This window comes from Microchirus variegatus, assembly GCF_963457635.1.
Source record: "Microchirus variegatus genome assembly, chromosome: 20".
Classification (NCBI taxonomy): Eukaryota; Metazoa; Chordata; class Actinopteri; order Pleuronectiformes; family Soleidae; genus Microchirus; species Microchirus variegatus.
This window is the reverse complement of record NC_139821.1, coordinates 7967116-7987809: the sequence shown is the minus strand read 5'-3', so window position 1 is coordinate 7987809 and position 20694 is coordinate 7967116. Positions and strand designations below refer to the sequence as shown.

Sequence of the window (20694 nt, the reverse complement as noted above, 5' to 3'; positions counted from 1 at the left end):
ACTGAATATCAGACACAGAAAAGTGGGATCATCCCATCCCTAGTTTTATGATTTTATGATTATTTATTAAAGTTCACATCCAAGTATGTCAATCTTTAATGGACTGAAAGAAAGTAGGGCTTACATTTTAAATATAACCTGTTAAATTATATGCAAATGTATACAAACTCTCCCCACCCACTCCGGGGCGTCAATGCGCAGATGCTGCGCAGTGGCTGCGCAGTTTATAAAGAGCGCGTCAAAGCTCGATGCTTTGATTAAGGAGTAAACACTCGGAGTGACGTGAAGACAAGTGAAGTGAAGACAAGTGAAGTGAAGTGGTAAACACACAAAATGTCGGACAGAAAGTCGTTGTTGGTGCCTGCTGAGGTGGAGAACCTTCGCAGAAGATCCGCCGCTGATTCGTCAGGTGAGAACAAACCAGAAACAACCATTTAAAAATATTATTATCCAGGCTTTTAATATATATTCACTGCAGAAACATGTGTGAGAGAGTATTTTTGTTATTTTATGTCGTTTTACCTAAAAACCTGCTCGACAAACTATACAACTATCTTTGTTAGTGTTTTGACAGACAGGTACCAGGTGAGGATGGTTTATGACATCACAGGCATTGATTGATTGATGCCCCTCACTGAATACGAGCAACTATGGATGTTTCTTAAGCCATGCATTTGTATCTAACAATAATGTATTATATTATTTAAATGGATAATAAAAAAAATCGAATAATTCAATTACAACCTTTGTGATTTGTTAATTGTACATTACAGTATAACTTGAATTCTCCTCAGAACAGCCTGACATTCACATACACAACACTGGATCATTGTAGATGAATGAATAAAAACAGAGAATAAAATAAAGCTGGTGTAGATACAATAAGATTGTTAGTGCAAAATTAAAAAAAAAAAAAAGTATTTTGTTTGAAATCAAATATTTGTTGAATGTATTTCGAAGTTGGATTTTCGTTGCTCAATTATTCCATTTTCTCACTTTCACAGTTGTTTACGATGACCTATATTGACGTTACATATCCATTGTGTACTATGAGCAGTCAAAATGACCTCTATGGTACATCGTTTCTGGCAGTTTGAGTGTTAAACCTACTGTATGTTGTCTTCTGTTAATGTGAGTGTTGTTGTTGTTGTTGTTGTTGTTGTTGTTGGTTTGTATCCAAGCAGAAGTCTTCACACTTTTCACACGTGTAGACTCCAACTCTTCCTTTGGTAGTCGCCGTCTTCCAAAATCAACACGAAAAGCCTGTTTTTATTTATAGATCATAGTACACTGCTCATTTTCCATGTGTGTCGCAGCAATGCATTGCTAACAGGATCAGTCTTGGCTGTTCAGCAGTTTGACGGGGAACAGGGGGAGAGGACGCTCTGCATGACTCTCAGGAGGTTTTTGTTAGTCACACACATTTCCACGGGAGAGCTGCTGGATGCGAGTGTGTCCTCCACACCTTGAATGCATCGCCTCCCTTGTGTTGTGTTCACGTGTCACTCAGTACATGTATATGCTTTGTACGCTTTCCTTATCCAGAGAACTATATCGATCCCGAACAGCATTGCCGGTTTCCACAGCGACAGCCCCACACGGACAGACTCTGTGTGGGCCCCCATCATCCAGAGCTGGGAACAGTGGCGACGCCATCCCCGGACGCTTCTGCACCGCACTTCTGCCACTACTCGCCCAAGGGCTTCCTCGCTGTCCACAGAGGTAAAATGACACAATAAGGTGAAGCCAGGAAGAAGTTGCCATAGAAACCCTTCTTACAAAATGAACTGATGGTGCTTTATGAATAAAAGTGTGATTTTGTCATGGCCTTCTTAGACAAGTAGTTATTTCAAACACATTTCCATTTTGTAGCATGTTTAAAAAGGAGAAGGCAGAAGTATACACTTCAATCTTAATTTAAACACTGCTTTATCCCATCACCAAATATTTACACAAGGGTTAGGCTTTAAACACGACCGTTTCCATTATCCGTCCTGGATTAAACTGCTCTTTATCCTTGTATTTATTTAAAATGTGTATTTTGTATATTCTTTTACACTGATTTTATGTTGTTGTTGTTTTTCCTACTCTGCTTAACTTCATCTGTTAGAGTTACTATTCCATAATTTAACCCCCGAGATTGAAACGCGCAAACTTTTTAAATTTAGTTTTCCCCTTTTCTCTCTGAAAACAATGTATTTTATTTTATTTGGAAGTAAGTTATTTCTTGCGTTGAATATTATTTGCTCTGCTTTAAACGGAGTCAGATCTCCATATTTTTGTTTTATTTATAAGAACGATAAAATGCATAGACGGCACAATAACGCAACCGAAATGACTTCAAATGATGTCAATTCAATGTTTGAAAGTGTGTCAGATGTAAGGGTAAGGCTTTTCTGATCCTTCCTCCTGTTTCTATTTTTTCCTAAAATTCAAACAGTCAAACTGACGTGAACCAAATCATGTCATTTTTTATTATCACCTACCTACATATCTGTCTAAAATGTTTTTTTAAAAGATCACACACCGTCTACTGCTTTATCCTCAATTTAAACATATTTCCACATTTACTCCTTTAGTTGGCAGAGAGACTTTTTAACAATGATGTTCACATATAGACGGAGATGACGTGAAAACTGCAGGAACCGGAAATAATCATCGTCATCTGCCTCTGATTTTAGGTCAATGTATTTCTGATCTCACCAAGAAAAGACTTAACCTGACGGTTGTGACTTTTTTTTTCCTCACACACAGGACACGGCACCTCAGCACGCTCCACTCCTCCCTCACAGTATGCAGAGGAAGGTTGGCATGAAGCCACGACAAAGACCACCATCAGAGCTGAGAATGAAGTGGAGGCTCACAGGGAGGCCAACAACTACAAGGTGAGCCACAGATGAGTCCGTTAAAAAAAAGGTTTACATTCAAACAAGGTACTCGTAAAATGAAATCCCAGATTGTGACGTCCAACCTCACTGTCATTTGTTTTTATTTGGAGTTCATAAACCCTTTTTGTATCCAAGGTGTAGGATTTAGTGACATCTAGAGGTGAAGTTGTGTATTACAACATACTGAATAAGCATAGCTTTTTGCTTGATGCTCCCAAATTAGAGACAAACAGCACTGCAACGACACAAAACGCATGCAGAAGGAGAAACGTGCTGCATGTTGAACAAGAGAATACAAGTTCTCCTCCTGTAAACCCCACAGTTTTTATGATCAGTGTTTTAATTCAGCAGTATTTCGCTTTGGGGGCGTAGTGAGATTTTTGTGGTAAAGCTGTCACATGACTGTTAGACCAATAAGGTGGCAGCTTTTTGTCAATACAATCCAATCTTGGGGAACATGGTAGCGAAGAAGAGGAAAATACTGCAAGAAGTGACCACAGTGTAATACTGTGACCTTAATGGAGAATTTAAAAAAACTAAACACAACTGTTAAAACAATGTACTATTGTGTATTTGTGTTGATGGATTCCTCCTAAATCTTCCAACCTTTTTAAGTTCTCATAGTAAAAACATTATGGGTCCATTCCATTTATTCTACGTTTTATTGTTCTTTCTTTTTTGTAGTTTGGCTTCAGGAAGTGGAAGGGCAGCGTCACAGAGAGGCCCATCGACGAAAGATCCAACTCCTCAAAAGAGCTGTACACTGATTTAAGTGTTGCCAAGCCTCTAAAAGGTCTTTCTATTAACTTATTTATGAAAAACAAAACGAGTTGTTTTTGAAGGAAGGAGCAGTAACCTGATTTTATTTCTGCTCTCTTTCAGGCTCGGTGATCACCTTTGGAAACATCATTTATGTCTTTTTATTTGGATGGTGGATATCTTTGTTCTACTTCCTCCTCTGTCCTCTCATGTTTCTAACACTTGTCGGTGCCCCGTATGGTACGTATTCTGTGAATTCGCTGTGTCGCTCGGGATCCCTCAGCTTTGACGTGATGTGAAACGCGTGTGCCGCTTTTGTTCTTTCCCGTTTCCAGGCAAACTCTGTTGGAAGATGACCTGTTACTTCCTGTGGCCGTTTGATAAGACGATAGAGAAGGTAATGAATAGTTAAGAGTTGTGTTGATGTGCAAGACTATCACAGTTTCCTCCTCGATTCTCCTCAAATGTGCTTTTTACGCCATTTTTTCCAGGCCGGTGATAAAGGGAAGAGACCCACAGTGACGCTGCCAAAGTGTGAGGTCATTCTTAAAGAGGGGGACACCGAGGACAGCAGGGACCTCACCAGTGACAAGGACTCAAAGCCTCTTCTCGTGTCTTCTCCAGTCGCTTTGGAGATTCCTGTCCCACAACCACCTGCTAAAACGGCGTCAAAGCACTGGGTAAGAAAACGCAGATTAAACACAATCATACGTTTTTTATTTAATATTTAATTCTTCTTCGTGCGCCTCCTTGCAGTGTCGGGTCAGTACGTTTGTTTGGTTGTTGCTGGGTTACCCTGTGCTGGCCGTGGTCCACTCACTGGCCTGCGTGATTTCCTGGATGCTGATCTTCACCATCCCTGTGGCTAAGATGAACGCTCGCACGCTGACGACGGTCCTGCTCATGGCACCAGAGGACGTCAACGTCCGCAAACTGTCAAAGGTAGTTCTCTGAGTGTCGGTGGGCGGTAAAGGCCCGATTTGTTTGTTCTACACACTTCTGGTGGTGAGTTAAGCTGGCACTGTGTCTTTCTTAGCTTCAGTCTGGGATTTAAAGAGAAACACAACACGTTCAGACCAGGATTATTATGGTTATTTATTACGGTAATGAAAACCGAGTCTAAAACTACAATGAACAAAGGAATTCTGGAATACAGACCATTTGAAGTTTTACTTTTGATTTACCTGCAGGTGTTAAAGGTCAGAGAATTAAATTATAGGATTTGATAATCCATATTTGGTGTCGAGGCTTTCTCTTAATACCTGGAAAAACTCAGACTAAAACTAAACTGAAACTAGCCAATTCCTCAAAATAAAAACTAAGATGAAACTACTAGATCATTTCTTAAATTAACTAAAAATAAACTGAAACTAATGAACATTTAAAAACTATAATGACCTTGGTTCGACACAAATAGTTGTACTATCTTGCAAAATAACAGTGTCTATTGATAACTAATCCAGTATAAATTTTTAAGATCAATTTGTTGGAGTAAAAAAAAAGTCTACAAATGGAACAATTGCAATAGCTTCTTGATGTAAATGTCTGATCTTCTGTCTTCCAGGCGCCTGAATGTCAGTACAGAGTCACCTTGTGCTGCTACCAAGCGTGTAATGTGCATTACTGCAAATACACTGTACATGGAATCAACATTTTTGCTCTCAGTATCCTTTTTCCAGGTTGTTGGATCTAACTTTATATACTTTTTGTTCTTCATATAATGATTCTAGTGCAGCAATACCAACAATATTATGCAAGTTGTACCATTTACACATGTGCATTACAGCTTACAGATCATGACAGATCTACAAAGGCACAAAAAAGAACCCAGAAAAATATAGTATTTCAGTCATGCGGGCTGGATTGGACCCTCTGGTGGGCCGATTCTGGCCCTCGGGCCGTACGTTTGACATCGCGGGGCTAATGTGTTGGCACTGTGAACTTGAGGAGACGTCAATTAATTTATGATTTGTATCGCAGTATCCTTACCACTAACAAAGGCAAGGCAATCTGATCGGATTTGCAGGCTTCACCCCATTCACGCAACAAGCCTCTGGGGGCCTCTGCTGATCATATTTGCAAATGCAAGTGTGGAAGCACAAACAGACAGAAGTGATAATCTGGTATACTCTTTATTCTCCTTAAGTCTATGTTCCCTTCAGACCTCCTTCCCCTGGTATTGATCACGCTGATTATTGGCTATACCGACCATGACCACTATTACTTCAGCCCGCAGACAAAGTTTGCAACAGCCATCACCTCCATCATTCCTCTGTCGTACTATATCGGCTTAGGGATCGCCAGGTACGTGTGAGCTCCGTTTTAGAAATGGCTTATTTCTTCTCCCTTTTTTGCATTGTCATGGTTGTTTCTTTCTCTTCTGCATGTGTGCGTCCACAGCATCTCTGCGCAGAGTAACTTCGCAGTGGGAGCGGTGGTGAATGCGACTTTCGGCTCCTTCACCGAGATGACGTTCTACATTACAGCGCTGCTGCAGGGATACCAGACGTCTAACAAGTGTTATGAAGAGATCGTTAAATCAGCGCTCACCGGCACCCTGCTCGGATGTATTCTGTTCATACCTGTGAGGATATCTTGATTTTTATGTTGCACTGATTGTCGCATCCATGAGATTCAGGGGACATCCATCATCTGGTTATGTGTGTGTTTGTCACCTGCACAGGGCATCTGCATGATCATTGGTGGGATTAAACACAGGGAGCAGCGCTTTAACAGTCGCTCAGCCGGAGTGAGCTCTGCTCTGCTTTTCATATCCATCGGAGGTGTGTGTGTGTGTACAGCCACAGCTGCCACTCAAGATCGAGGTTTCCGTCAAAATTCAACATTTTGACGCACATGCTGTAACATTTTTGTCCACAGGTGTTTTTGCTCCCACCCTTTTCTCAAAGACGTTCGGTAACCTGGTGTGTGAAGGCTGCACCAGCATCCCGAGCAACGCCAGCGTGCCCTTAGTCTGCAAGGACTGTCACTACGACACGGTGGGTTTGCTGTTTTTGCGCACTTATATCAGAAAATATTTAAAACTTTACCTTAAATAACTTTGTCTTTCTTTGTCCTCAGATTGGAACTGACGCACACACCATTCTCTTACATATAGAGTAAGAATTAATGAATTTTGAATTGATTCTGCTGTGTTTTTGTCTACTGTTAATGGTTAAAATCCAATTTTCAGGCCTTTGGTGTACACCATTTCTGTGCTCCTGCCTGCTGCTTACCTGATAGGCCTCATCTTCACGCTGAAGACCCACTCCCACATCTATGATGTCCACATCAGCGACGGCCACGGAGGCCACGCCCATGGTCAGTACACACAGGAGGACGTCCTCACCTGCGTCCCGGTCACTGCTGGCCATCCGTACGCTGTCATCGGGTGTATAAATGACAGCATTGTAATCTCCGGCGAGGTCACAGAAGGTGTGTGTGGTGTGTGCATTATCGTACTGGTCCTAACTGCCTGCTGCCTGCTATCATTAACCTGCTCTCATGCATGGGGAGGTGCAAAAGGAACCATGTTCCTCTTGCGCCCGTTTGTGCATGTCTATGCTCTGAAGCATGCGAGAGTGAATGAAGTAAAGACAGGAGGAAATGTAGGTCTTTGATTGTGAATGGATGTAGTAAGGTAAGTCATAAATGTTAAACTCGCTTGCTTGTGAGTTTGTAAGTGTGTGTTTTTGACGTCACCAGGTGGTCACCATGTCGTCCTCTGGTCACGCTGGAGGGCTCTCGCGGTGTTGATCGTTGCCACTGTGCTGATGGCCTGCTGCGCCGACCTCAGCACAGAGAACATCGGACCCATTCTGACCAATTCATCCGTCTCCCAGGTATAAAATATAAAAGACTTTGCTTTTAAAGAGAAAACGGACATTTCAGACCAGGAAACTGCCGCTTTTTTGATTTCTTGGATCTTAAAGGCGCCACATGTAAGAATGTGGCCAAGAACAGTTACTACACTCAAGGTATTTTAGGTTTCGACCCTCATTAAAATTTAAAGGTGCCATATGTAAGAATGTGGCCAAAAAACGGTTACCACATTCAAATTCAAAATTTAAGTTTTGTTTTCTAACGTAACTGGCAACCCGTGGTTGCTCGGTAGCTGAGACTCTACTGACTGCAATGATTGGTAGATGGCGGTAGGTGGCGCCACATGCCAAAACATGATTTCAAAACATTAACATGATTTGCAATATTTTGGCTGTACTGTTGTTGGTGAGTTCAGTTTGTTATATGAACATTATTCCTGAGTCTATGTGACATATTAGGAGGATTTTTTGGCCAGTTGCTTTAGATTTATTACATAATGCACCTTTAAAACTATTGGCAAATAAGTTCACATCATGCTAAATAAATTTGTTTTATATTAAAGCAGAAGTTAGTTCAACGATCTGTGTTACATACTGCAGCTTTAATTTGTATAAAAGGTGGAATGTTTTAAAAACGGCTACGGTAATGCTTGGTTTGTTTAATAATTTATTTATTTGGGGGGCTTCACTTCACTGTGTATTGTGGCGTTTGGTTTCTCGCAGTGCTTCATCGGTGTCACAGTGTTGGCCATGGTGCCAGAAATTCCTGAGATTATTACCGGGATCCAGTTTGCTCTGCAGAACAACATCAGCCTGAGGTACGACTGACTGACTGACTGCTCCCTGCTGTACTGTGGCAGTAAGAGAAACACAATGAATGTCTTTATCTTACTTAACTTAGAGATTAACTTTAAGTTTGTGTGTGTTTATGTTTCGTCCCGCAGCCTTGAAGTGGGCAGTTGCATTGCTGTCCAGGTCTGCATGATTCAGATCCCCCTGCTTATCCTCTTCAATGCATTCTATGTGAGTTTAAATTCTTGTTTTATTTTTTTTTTTAACAGCTGAATATTTCCCCTGTGCATCCATACTGACTTTGATATGTAATATTTTTCCAGGATGTTGGATTTGTGCTCGTGTTCGGTGATATCCATCTGTGGGCCAGCATCTTCAGTGTCATCCTGGTCAATTACATCTTCATGGATGGAAAATGTGACTACTTTCAGGGTAAGTCGTGCAAACACTATATAATCATCACTTCACTTTTCAAAAACATCAAAATAAATGTACACAAATGTGGATTGTAATGGACTGCTTTGTCTGCAGGCACTGCTCTTGTGGTGATTTACCTCATCCTTTTGGCACTTTACTTCTTTGCTCCTCCTCCACAATCTTGTTGATCTCCTATTCAAGACAAAAAAAAATCTGCTTTTTGTAATATTTTTGAATGATGTTTAAAGTAAAAAAAAAAAAAAAATGAATGTGCTGGTTAGGGTTATTTTTGTGTACGTTGTGGTTTGTACTGAATATAATAAATGCATTTTGTAAAAAAAAGGAAACTAATGCATCAAGTTTTAGTATTTTATTAGTCACCATTTAGACAGATTGCATATACCAGACAAATGTGTATATTGTAGCCATTATCTCGTGTGTGTGCGTCCCGTTTCACAATAGACGTAGCAACAGCAATGCATGCGGTACAAGTTTAAAAACAAAGGGTTGTATTGTGCGGATCGTGCCGTTGATGAAGAAAATGGAGCCGAGCTATTTACGGAACACTGTTTATTGACAACTTGACATTCACATTCAAGTCTACTGTTCAACTATCATCTTAGAACTATGTCTTAAAGTAAAGTTATGATGTTTTTAGAATTTATAAAGGTAGGGTAAAGAATGAAAGCATGCATTTGTGGGAGGCATCCAATCATCTGATAACATCCACTCCTTATAATCATACTTTGTTCAAGGTGCAGCATTATTTGGCACCAGTGAATTTAAATAGGACCTTAAAATGGTGCAAATATTATTGTAGGATTAATACTAGGATTAGTGCTGCATCCTGACTTGAAAATTACTTGGCATCAATGTTGACACTACATCCCCCAGGTTATTTTGACTATGCTATATTTCTATTAATGGTTGGATTGTTTAGTGGTTAAAATGTTCACTTTTAAACCATTAATCAAATGTTCCCAAATAGAACAAGTTTGTCTAAATATGAAAAGCTCTTAATGCTGCTAATTGTGGTAAAAAAAAAAAAAATCAAATTTAACCAGGTGTGAAAGGCACTAGAGTACACACACACACTTAACAGTAACAGCAAGTCTTTATTTGAATAAAAGCATTTTAAATTATTATTATTTTAAGAGCACCAAATTCACAGTGATGGGTTGCATGAGTTACTTTACAAATGAGAGCTGCAAGCAAACATGATGAAAGATTTCATTACATACCCATCGTCCATTGACCTTTTTTTGACCTTTCCAGATTATTCCATACTGTAACGATGTAAAAATGAAAAAACACAAGGGCTCAAACAACCAACATTCAACCCTTTCTTCAGGTTATAGTCCCACAAATAATAATAGTGCTTACAACCAACTCCATTGTGTTTTTCTTTAGTTTAACACATTCATATAAAAACGAGGAAAGACTGAAAGTTTGAAATCCAATATCCCCGACAGTGAAGGTTATGTCTAATTTTTATTTATGTCAACAGTTTGCCAGTATAACCTAAACAGTCAAAATTAAATTTTTATACCCTTTAAAGAGAAAACTGAAACACTTCAACTAAAAACACTACAGCATGTCAACAGCAATTAAAGTTAGGACATTTGTATTAAACTCGACTAAAACTTGCAAAAATACTGGCATGAGCCTTCTTCAAACCCTCTGTGCCACTTTTTAGACTAAAACCATTATTTGAAAAAGGTAAAGACGGTGTGTGTGCAAACAGCAGTTTCAGGTGATGAGAATATCCCCAAAACAGATCTAGTCTTTCAAATAAATATACATGCATTCTTCCTTTGCATTAATTTCCTAAAAGTTCTAGAGAAGGTGGGATTAAAAAAAAAAGTCTGTGAAAACATGGAGCAAAATAAAGTACCTCCAGCGTTCAATTTGGCTGATGAGAAGCAGGATTTCATACTTGACACAAAGGCATCATGTCGGGAATCAAACATTCCATGTTTTATCCTCATTGTCACTGGAACTGCAAAAAAAAAAAACGATGAACAAAAACAAAAAAGGCACCCCACTGTTTTTGGTTTTAAGGCAGGGCTATGTTAGGCAGGGGAGTGAGCGGGCGTTATCCCAAGAATTTTGTCGTGAATTAACTTCTGTGCTCTTTCAGACCTCATCCCCTTAAAGTCCAGCCCAAATCAGCCATTACTCTGTCCATCCTCCACTGGTGCCACTCATTTCAAGCGTTCAATGAGTTCTTGCGTTAGGCCCAGGTTGAGCAGCTGGATGGTGGGAAGTGACGACAGATGGGGGAAAGCCTTGATGAGCTTCTCCCAGCATAGCTCCAGTAGACTGGGCACTGCCAGCCAGATCTTAAATAGAGAGCCAGTCCTCTTGTTCTCGTGAATGTTTACTACACCGCCGTGGATGTACATGCAGCCAGCCTAAAGACGGAGTGAAGGGGAGACAGAAAGATGCCCATTTTATATAAAATAGAGGCCGAGATGCAGACGACAGTTAGTTAAAGGTAGCATTAGACTTACAGGAGTGACAGCAGCACAGTGAAAATAGGCCGGCTCGGGCATCACTGCTGGTAATTTACCCCACTGGAAAGTCTGCAGGTTGAGCTTCCACAGATCGGCCAATATCAACTCCCCGTTGTAGCCTCCACAGATAAATACATCTGCAACAGAAAAAAAACGATCTGATATTGTTCAGATTGAGTAGCTGACGGTTTCAAATAAAACAAAAAAAAACAACTCACCATTTCGTATTTGCACGCAGCTATGGCATCTCCTAGGAGCAGGATACCCTGTTAAGAGCAGAAACAATTTAGAATCATTTGACTGAGAACAAAACAATATTGGGTCATGACAAAAAGGTTACGCACCTATTTTGTCATGAGGTTTTGTAGTGATCTCCTCCCAGGAATTGGTCTCTAGATTGTAAGCATGCACCTGTAAACAGAAAGTGTATTTGCCATGGCTTTGAGTGACCTTTCAGGAAGAACTGATGTGATGTGTGGTTTAATTGTTGAAACAACCACATTTGCTTACTTTAAAACAAAAACTAATGTGTTCATAGTTTTGCCCATGTAACATTTTATATTTGAAACTGTAGTTGCCACACAATTTTGGTGACACAGTGGTGTAAAGCTCAGTACCTTGTCCAGAGGATAACACGTCCAGGAAGTCCCTCCTCCAAGAATGTAGATCCTTTGTCCATCATGTGCTATTTCGTGCCTGTAGCTGTGACATTGATGCAACAATGAGCCATGTGACGGGGTTCTTACAACAATGAAAAACTGTGACGAGCTTGGATGCGAGCGAGCATTGCAGCTTACCGCTCCTCAGGCAGATCGTCAGGAGGATTGTTGGGCTTGAGGTGGATCCACTCCCTGGTGGTCAGGTCCAGCCTGTGCAGGTCTGTGCTGTAGATGTAGCCCGTCGTTCCTCCAAACACATACAGGAAGCCATTAATAATGACCATTGCCTGGAGGAGAAAAGATAATAAAGTCTAGTATATGGTACCAAAGGCGGTGGCAACATGGAATACAAACTACATTTCTGTAGCTACCTGTCCATAGATTCTGTTGGGCTTCTTCCCACGGCAGTTGAGCAGAGACCATCTCTTGTACTTCACATTACAAACGTGAACATCGTTGCCGTTATTTTCACCAAAGGGGATCCCAGTGCCTCCAAACACTAGGAGGTTGTTTCCGTGCAAAACAGCTGAATATAGAACATGAAAGTAATTATTTCCCATAGAATTTCAACAGATATCAGCACATATTACTATAGCTCTATTATTGAATATTAAAAAAATAAGAGGATATAAAAGGTCTCACCTGACATGGATGCCAGCTCTGTGGGCATGTAGCCTTCTGTTCGAATCTGCTGCCAGCAACCAGTGACGAAGTGGTACCTCCACAGCTCCCTGAACAGTGGATAATCTTCATTGTCTGAGCCTCCCGACTCATCGTAGTCGGGGTTGTAGCCTCCAAAAACGTACAGGTTTGTGTTGTCTGCAACGCACCGATGCCCACTGCGGGCAGGAGGAGTACGATAACCTGGAGGTAGAGGATCCAAATTTTCACAAGTAAACCAACAATGAAAGCTTGTATCACTTTCCTACAACACAAGTAGGTCAAAACACATACAATTTGATTTAATTTTCATTTAGTTTCATTTTTTTCTTATATAACAAGATGGCTGTCCAGGCATGATGTGACCAAAAGCGGGGAAAGAACATGTAGAGCATTCGGTAACTAGTAAAATTGGTTGAGTTGTGTGTTCTGCACACAGTGCTTATCAATGACACCATATTTGTCCAGCTCTTACTCCATTTGTGCAGGTATGTCTTTCAAAGTGAGTAGTGTGAGGACAAAGGGCTTTAGAGGGTCCAGACTTGGTTTTAGGGTTATGTGAGGGTTGAAATCAAGTACACTAAAGTCGGGATGGGTCAAAATATCAATTTGGTGATATATCATTGTACCTTAACTTCTCACACGCATTTTAGTTTAACAGACTGTTTAACAAGATTGTCTTGAAATATGTTGATTATCGCAGAATCATTGTATTGTGATATTGGTGTATGTATTTTACTGTGAGGTAATAAGTAATTAAACGTTTTACAGGAGGGACCACCAAGACAGGCAATGCAGAAAAGGAGCTGCAGGACTACACAATACTTTTCTTGGCCTGACCTGTTTACTCGAAATAAGGCAGGGTATGGCAATATCTATTTGGATTTTGGCAGTTAGGTGACATGGTAAAGGTTAGGGGACTATGAGTGCCCTCACAACATAGCCAATATTGAGCACATGCACTTGTTTTTATTTACTACTTTTGTGATGATTATTATTGTAGTTTGCTGTGAAGAGAAACGAAAGTGTAGCAGCTGATACCTGAATGCATTCATTGTAAGCCATCAAAGTGGAAAAGAGTTGAAAAGACAAGAGATTAATAAGCAATATTTCACTAAATACATAACAGCAGAAATGATTCTAGCTGAGCTGGGATTTCTAACGAGCTATATACAAAAAATATATAAATAAACAAGCACCATGATTGATGATGCTAGCTTGAATGCCATGGCTAGCAATGTCGACAGTTAAGGCAGCGTTTACTCTCTTTACGTGCAGTAAAAAACATGAAGCAGCAGCGGTAGTAGCAGCAGTAGTCATGCACTTAGTGACAAAATGTTCAAATTGAAACGGGCATAGATTGCAATCTGAGTTTAGCATATTCTGCTAATAGTGCCGTCAACGAACCTGCTAACGTCTCACCGTGCGGCGGCCTGCCTGTCAGTCTCTCGAATTTGTTCAGCTGGTCAGGACTGCGAGCCCTTTCGGCGTCCGACATCGTTTATCCAGTCCTGGAGAAGGTCACATCCACATTTAAAAACCACATGTACTAAAGTGCTGGTAAAAACCTTTCAAGTCATTTCACATTTTTTGTCCCTGATGCCACACATTTTAGCCCCCGACCGTCAGACCATCAGCCAATCAGAGGGCTGCTTGAAGACGTTGCGTCATCAGTGATGGGCGGGGCCGAGCGTGTCTGTCTGATGGACTGTCTCCAAAACAACTCTGAACCAAGTCCAGTCTAGACTATAGTCTTATAACTACATGTTATTGATGTCTGCCAAGGGCCCTCAGAAATGTAATATAATATAATACAATACAATGAAAATTAAATTGAAATCAAAATGGAATAATTTGACTAAAATGTCATTGTTTTGGTTTGAAATTATGTACTGCAAAAGTACAGATGCACTGTGTATTCTCAGTGAAAATGTTATTTTACGTCATATGTTGGGGTGATGTTATGAATTATGTTTTTCATTTATATTTCTAGCAACTTTTTCTCCACTACAATTCCTAAATAAATCTTTATTACTTCCAAATAAAACCAGAAGAAGAGTTGGTAATATTGTTTGTATTTATATGTAGATATTTTTTAGTCTTGATGAGCTGCTTTACACTACAGTTTTGCATTTGCGCGCTTCAACATGGGATTAAGTGTCTCGCTCAACACATAAAACAATGCAATTCTCTTTAGTGTTTACATGGTACTATCTAAATTATCTGTATGACATCATCATTTATTTGATTTGTCATGGTCACTTTGTAAACCATGATGAGGTTTTAAGCCACTCTTGATAATGATAAAAGTCCCTTTAAACTAAAAATTGCATCCAATCAGACTGAATATCAATAATTGTATTACAAAAAAGTGTATATATTATAAGTCACTTTGTCAAGTGAGGCAACAAAAATAACCAAAATGTTTATCCTGATTTAAAAGTTTTTAAAGTTAAATAATTTATAAGATCATATTTTCAAAAATCAATTCAAAATGTATTCTTCAATTCTATAAATTCCTTACCTTTTTAGTGGCTATACTCAAATCACAAATCAGCAACAATGATGGGTTGTGTGAGAAACCTTGATCTTGGTTGGTTGATCGTGGTGAGTATCATCTACAAACAATGTTTTATTTACATATCAATGTTTTCTGAGGGCATTTATTAATTTTAACACATGCAAAATTGAGGCTGAATGAGAGTACAGGGGGCCCGCCCCCCTCCTCTTACAAAGCGGAACCTTTGTTGCTTGGGTCTATTTTCTGGGGGAAGCCAGAACCGAACATGGCGACGCTCAGCAGTAGCAGTAGCGGGGATCGCTTCAGCAGCTCTAATCTTCAGAGATCTTCTCTGGTTTCTCCGGAGAAAGTCCGCGAAATCCTCAGTGAAGGGGTGTCATCTATAGACAGCGGTTCCAACAGGTGCAGTTTCTGAACGAACGCACAAGTGTTTGATTTAAAGTATAGGTTCACGTTAGCTAGTGTGGTTAGCCTCTGTAGCCAGCCTGGCAGCGCTGCAACTTTAGCCGCCTTCACTCCACGCGATTTGTGCTGAAATGAGTTTTTTGTTTTTTAAAAAATAGCATGCTGGTCAGAATTAGCTGTTCGCACATGCCTGCAATTTATTACGTTAATTAATTTTTCTCAACAATTTTTTTGCTCTGTTGTAGTCGTTGTATAATCGCGTTTGTGCAGGGTATCAGATAAAGGGGGTGGGGACCTTAAACTTAACTCTTTAAATTTCGTGTCAGGTGAAATGCACGTAGTTTATATTTTATTCCGCACCGGTACAACAGGCAGTTGATGTTAAACAAAAGGGAGGAGTTGAACTTTGCTTCTTGTTTTCTCTTCACAAGGTTCAGTGAAGTTTACAGCCTCATTCTCTGTTTACCAGCCCAACTAGACCTTGTCCTGCCTGCACCAAGCCTTTATGTCTACCTGTTCAGATGTATTTAAAAATGTACAGCGCATTTATAATCTGTTAATAGATTGTCCATCATACATAGACGGATATTGTGTTTTATTATTTTATTTATGTTCAGGATGCTTGTGCAGGCCTTGGAAGTCGAATGTTGTGTGAGAGTCTAAAATAATACAAGTTTAACTCATTGTAGAATTTTAGAGTCACCTTATGAATTATATATATCCATACATTTATTAATTGATTCATGCTTTTATAATTCTGATGTCTCTCTCTCTGTCTGTCCTCCATTTATCTGGATTTCAGTGAACATGGAGATTTGAAAGTTCTGGAAGCAAAGAGCAACACTCAAGCACCTTGCGACGCAACGAACAAAGAAGCATTTTTTTCACGAGTGCAATCCTATTCAATATCCTTTTTAAACTTGTGACCTAGTCTAAGGCATCTGTTTTTCCCCCTTTCCTACATTCCTCAACCATGTGATCACTGATAATAAAGCACTTGTTAATCTGTCTGATTGTAATCTGATGCATACATGTGTAATAATTATCTATTTTAATTTGAGTAATAACAAGTGTGACCGTTCTTGTTTTGAGGCAACGAGTGAACGTTTTCCTTAGCAGAGCACTGCTTGAAATGGACAGGCAAACCTCGCATGTTGTCCCCGCTGATGTGCTCCAAATATGGCTGGGTCAACGTCGGCTGCGATATGCTCAAGTGCTCCAGCTGCCAGGCTTTTCTGTGCACCTCGCTACAACCAACTCTTGACATTGAAAAATGTAAGCAGACATTTTTTAAAGAGAAGGCAGAGGGTGTCAATAACATGACAAGGGCGCACTTTATTTTAGCAAAGTTGTGCCCGTGTTGTAAATCTGCAAAGAGCTAAGAAAACTTTCTTCTTTTAAATAGATGAATCCCGCATTGCAGAGATATCAGGGCAACTTCAGACGCAGCATGAAAAGTTCTGTCCTTGGCCTGATTTTCCATGTCCAGGTAAGGTCATCTGTTTTTAGTGTTTGTTTTTTTTTAGCAAACATGGTCATTTGATTTCATTAATCCTGAGGTCCACATCCAATGTGCATGTTGATTTTATTTTAGAGCGACTCTGGCTTGTTCCAGCCTGTGAACCATCAACACTCCTCGCAGCCTTCTTGGAACGCTTCCACAGTGCCTGTGTCCTTGCACAGCAGCTGCCAGCCATGAAGCCAGAGCAGCTGAAATCTATGGTGAGTTATGAGAAGTCTTAACATTGTGACAAAAAAACCAAACACCCTACGAAACACTATGAACATTGTTCATATTACAGGAAAAGCTTCTTTTCGAAGAGTGGGGATTATAGAGAGGATGATCTGATTATTGCCTGTAAGTGTATCCAACTGTAAGAAAACAGGATTTTGAGTTATTTACAGGTTCTCTCTTTCACTCTTTCTTTGTAGTCTTTGACTGAGGAAGTTATCAGTGTTATACTGCAGCTTGTTGAGGAGGAACAAAAAAGAAAGGGAGGAACTCCATGCTCTGAACCTCTGGCTGTCCAGGTGGCTGCATGCATCGTTTCTCTCTGTGGCTGGGCAGCAAGGTAAGAGGAAAAACACCCTCACGCCTTCCTCTAAACACTGATTTTTGCTGTAGAAGATTCTCACAGGAACTCCATACACATTTCTTTTTCATCCCAGCCCAGCTCTGTATGCCATGAGCCTCCCCATCCTCACCTGCTCCTATTGTATGCGAAAAGTGGGTTTGTGGAACTTCCATCAGATGGAGGGAGCAGGTGGTGACGGAGATGCCCTGTCAAACACTGTTGGTCAGTCTCCTCAAGTGACAGGTACCGCCTCAGCAGCAGTAGCGAACGAGTCCCAAGCAGACCGTTCATCATCTGCCTCACCCACACCTGCTTCAACTCCAAGTCGCATGAAACTCAGGAGCCAGGACACCATGCGCACTGACCAGGTACGTTCGATGCAAATCCCAGTGTCAAATCAAATTAAAATCAAAATGTGCCAGGTAGCTTTTAAACAATGTCGTAACGTATCTTAGGGTGAAGGAAACTCTCCCGTGGCCATGCGAGCTCGAAGCAGGGACTCGCCAAGCCCCAGTGAGGAGCTGCCGAGTCCTTTGTCCAAGGGGAAGAGACCTGCAACTCGCAGCAGAGGACAGGGGGACAATCTGCAACACCCGTCTAAACGCCTGTGCTTCTCCTCCATTGGTGGTCCTGTAAGAAGCAACATTTTTGTTTGAAGTTTTATCATGGCAGTGTTTGATCTGTACCATAATTCAAGAGAAGATGGGGCCTAAACCCTATCTAGGTTTATAATGGAGAGTATATTCAGCCAAGTGCTATTACAAACTGCTTATTTGATCGACTTCCCTCTCGTTTCAGGATGAGCTCCTTCCCAAAAACACGTTTGACCCCCTCGCTCAGCACAGAGACTGGTGTCCATGGATCTCTGTGGGGAAGGAAATCGTGGACGAAGGCGGTATTCCATTTGTAGATGGAGGTTCAGAACTTCACCAGCAGGGCTGGAAGGCTGCGCTTGACCTCCTCATGCCCATGAAGAACTGTGGCGCACCAGGAGGCAGTCCGGCACAGGCAAATCCAAATTTCTGGTGGTTCTATTTCAAAATAGAGTGAGATCAGACCTGGAATGTCCCATTTCATCTTTTGTCCTCTGTCTTTGCAGGACGCCCGTGAGAAGTCTAAAAGAGTGTTTGCTATATTCCGTCAGTGGCAAGTATCCTGCACTCCTGCGTCTCAGCAGATTGCTTCCAACCAAACACCATCTCGGCACTGAATCGCTGGACCCCGACATGTTTTTGCAGTACGGAAACGGAAATATCAGCGACGGCAGTGTCCTATCATCATATCGGTGTATGTCATCCCTTAAAGTCATGTTTACAGTTGAGGTGTTTCTGGAGGGACAGAAGGCGCATTGTGCTTTTAAACGAATAAGTATCTTCTCTGTGAACAGTTAAGTAAGTGAAGAATGCCTGTGTGGCTTTGAAACACTTGAATTTTGTGAAAAGCGTGCAGTCATGCATTCTGTGTGTGCATGAATAGTCATTAAGTAATAGTACATGACTCGGTATAGATGCTGGCCACACGCCGGACACTTACTTGATAAAGTCTGCCTCAGTAAGTGACTCAGTCGTGACGTCCTGATGTTCTGTGTTTCTGTGGAGTGTGTGAGACATGGAGTCGTATTGATCATAAGAAAAGACCAAATGGCTCAACACTGGATTGGTAATGTTTACCTTCATTGTATGTTGAGTCATTTATGGCAGTGAAACATTAACCTCAGATTAGCAACAACAACAAAAAAAACTGTGAGAAAGTCCTTTTTGTATTTGTACTGTTTGGCATGGATATGAGGTGTCTTTGTAAAGAACATTCTTTTTATATAAAAAAAGAAGAGAAAAAAAGGAAAATCCTGATTGTTGCAGGCAGGTAGAAATGTGCCGTGAACTTAAAACCTGTTTTAAATGAGAATTTTCAGATTTCCTGTTTTCTTTTTGCCTCCCTGTGACATCTCAGTGCTAATGCAGTTCTCACAATTTTATCTTGGTAGAATTTTCTTTTAGTTTGGATTAAAATTTGTTTTTTTTAAAAGGTTTTCACTTCATTCGTTGTTGCCCTGACATAAAACAGGAGTCACAGACGGGCGTATGACTTGTAATCATTGTAGCCATTTTGTAGCCTGCACACATCAGAACCTCTCACCTGATGGTGTTACAATAAAACCATGTGCAAGGCACCAAATTTTAGATACGTAGATCAGTAAATCAAAAAATGCTTTGTCAAATAAAATTTTCAATGAAGTGAATGATCTTTTGGTTTAACATACTGTTTTGTACCGGAATTTCCACCACTTTATTATGAGGGTCAATTAACCTAATATCTAATGTAATATTAAAAGGCACTTTTGTACTGTGATTGAGGTCATAGTCATGGTCATGTGACTAAGGATTGCCTGCGAAAAGTTTCTAACAGTCGGTAACATTGGATGACCATCTCACAGTTTGATCTGCTCCTAGATTGTTAATCTTCTTTTGAACGGTGTTTTGTTATCACAGTATGTAAGACGCAAAAGATGACTTTAAAATCACAACACTCCAGATCATGATCGGATCAAGCCATGAGGGTTTAATAGAATCGTCAGAATTTACATCATAGTATCCCATTCAGACTGCTGTTTTAATCTGGCAAATATCTGTTCCTGTAAAACACAAACTCAAGGCCCGGGGGCCAGATGTGGCCCACGAGTGATTCATTTGTCTTAAAAATATGTGTTAAAATAGGTCTATGCTGCTGACCATTAACTACATTTCCTACAATGCATGACAATTGCGTTACCCGCAAAGTGACGGCATTTAAGCCACTAGATCGCGGTTTATCATTGTATATGCATCATGCGGTGAGTGAAATAAGTATTAAATACATAAAGCTATTTATCAATATGTTACGGAGTAACATTACCATTATTTTACATTATATTTGATGACATTTGGTTACATGTATTCTGTACGACAGTTGCATCTGGCCCTTTGAGGGTAACCCTTATGCTGATGTGGCCAGAGTAAAATGCCAATGATGCAACAAAAACAAACATTACGTTAGGCTGACTTAACTTAAATCAAGTACAGTGCAAGGACATTTAAATATACATGACTTCATAGAAATTATAGTACTAATATTAGGCAGGTACATGTTTTGCTGTATTTTTAAAATGGAGTGAGGCTATGCATTTATTTGATTAGCTTATATA

The 20694-nt window shown here is 40.4% G+C and overlaps 3 protein-coding genes across 4 annotated transcripts; 2 read left to right on the top strand and 1 right to left on the bottom strand.

Annotated features, from left to right (window-relative positions):
• Nucleotides 1–333: 333 nt before the first annotated feature.
• cax1 (cation/H+ exchanger protein 1) lies at nt 334–8865 on the top strand (the record flags this gene model as incomplete). The annotated part of the gene is made up of 20 exons (XM_083906784.1): nt 334–409; nt 1546–1722; nt 2755–2885; nt 3573–3681; nt 3771–3887; nt 3983–4044; nt 4139–4327; nt 4404–4589; nt 5212–5311; nt 5810–5951; nt 6048–6231; nt 6331–6430; nt 6528–6646; nt 6729–6766; nt 6841–7082; nt 7353–7489; nt 8192–8286; nt 8413–8491; nt 8584–8692; nt 8792–8865. The coding sequence occupies 20 exons, from the start codon at nt 334–336 to the stop codon at nt 8863–8865; spliced, it is 2466 nt and encodes an 821-aa protein (XP_083762910.1).
• A 332-nt stretch (nt 8866–9197) lies between these two features.
• On the bottom strand, nt 9198–14026 carry klhdc10 (kelch domain containing 10; the record flags this gene model as incomplete). Of its 2 annotated transcripts, none has more annotated exons than XM_083906585.1 (9): nt 9198–11091; nt 11191–11330; nt 11412–11459; nt 11538–11604; nt 11811–11895; nt 11991–12139; nt 12224–12378; nt 12495–12716; nt 13920–14026. In XM_083906585.1, the coding sequence occupies 9 exons, from the start codon at nt 14008–14010 to the stop codon at nt 10882–10884; spliced, it is 1167 nt and encodes a 388-aa protein (XP_083762711.1). In that variant the 3' UTR covers nt 9198–10881. The 2 variants fall into 2 exon arrangements, with proteins under 2 accessions (XP_083762711.1, XP_083762712.1); XM_083906586.1 differs by having other exon boundaries at nt 13935–14010.
• Nucleotides 14027–15298: 1272 nt separating this feature from the next.
• On the top strand, nt 15299–19055 carry zc3hc1 (zinc finger, C3HC-type containing 1; the record flags this gene model as incomplete). Its single annotated transcript, XM_083907332.1, has 10 exons — nt 15299–15435; nt 16241–16343; nt 16563–16713; nt 16844–16927; nt 17033–17160; nt 17371–17510; nt 17608–17881; nt 17969–18145; nt 18312–18521; nt 18613–19055. 10 exons carry the CDS (start codon nt 15299–15301, stop codon nt 18721–18723), a joined length of 1515 nt encoding a protein of 504 aa, XP_083763458.1. The 3' UTR covers nt 18724–19055.
• Between the last annotated feature and the right edge of the window lie 1639 nt (nt 19056–20694).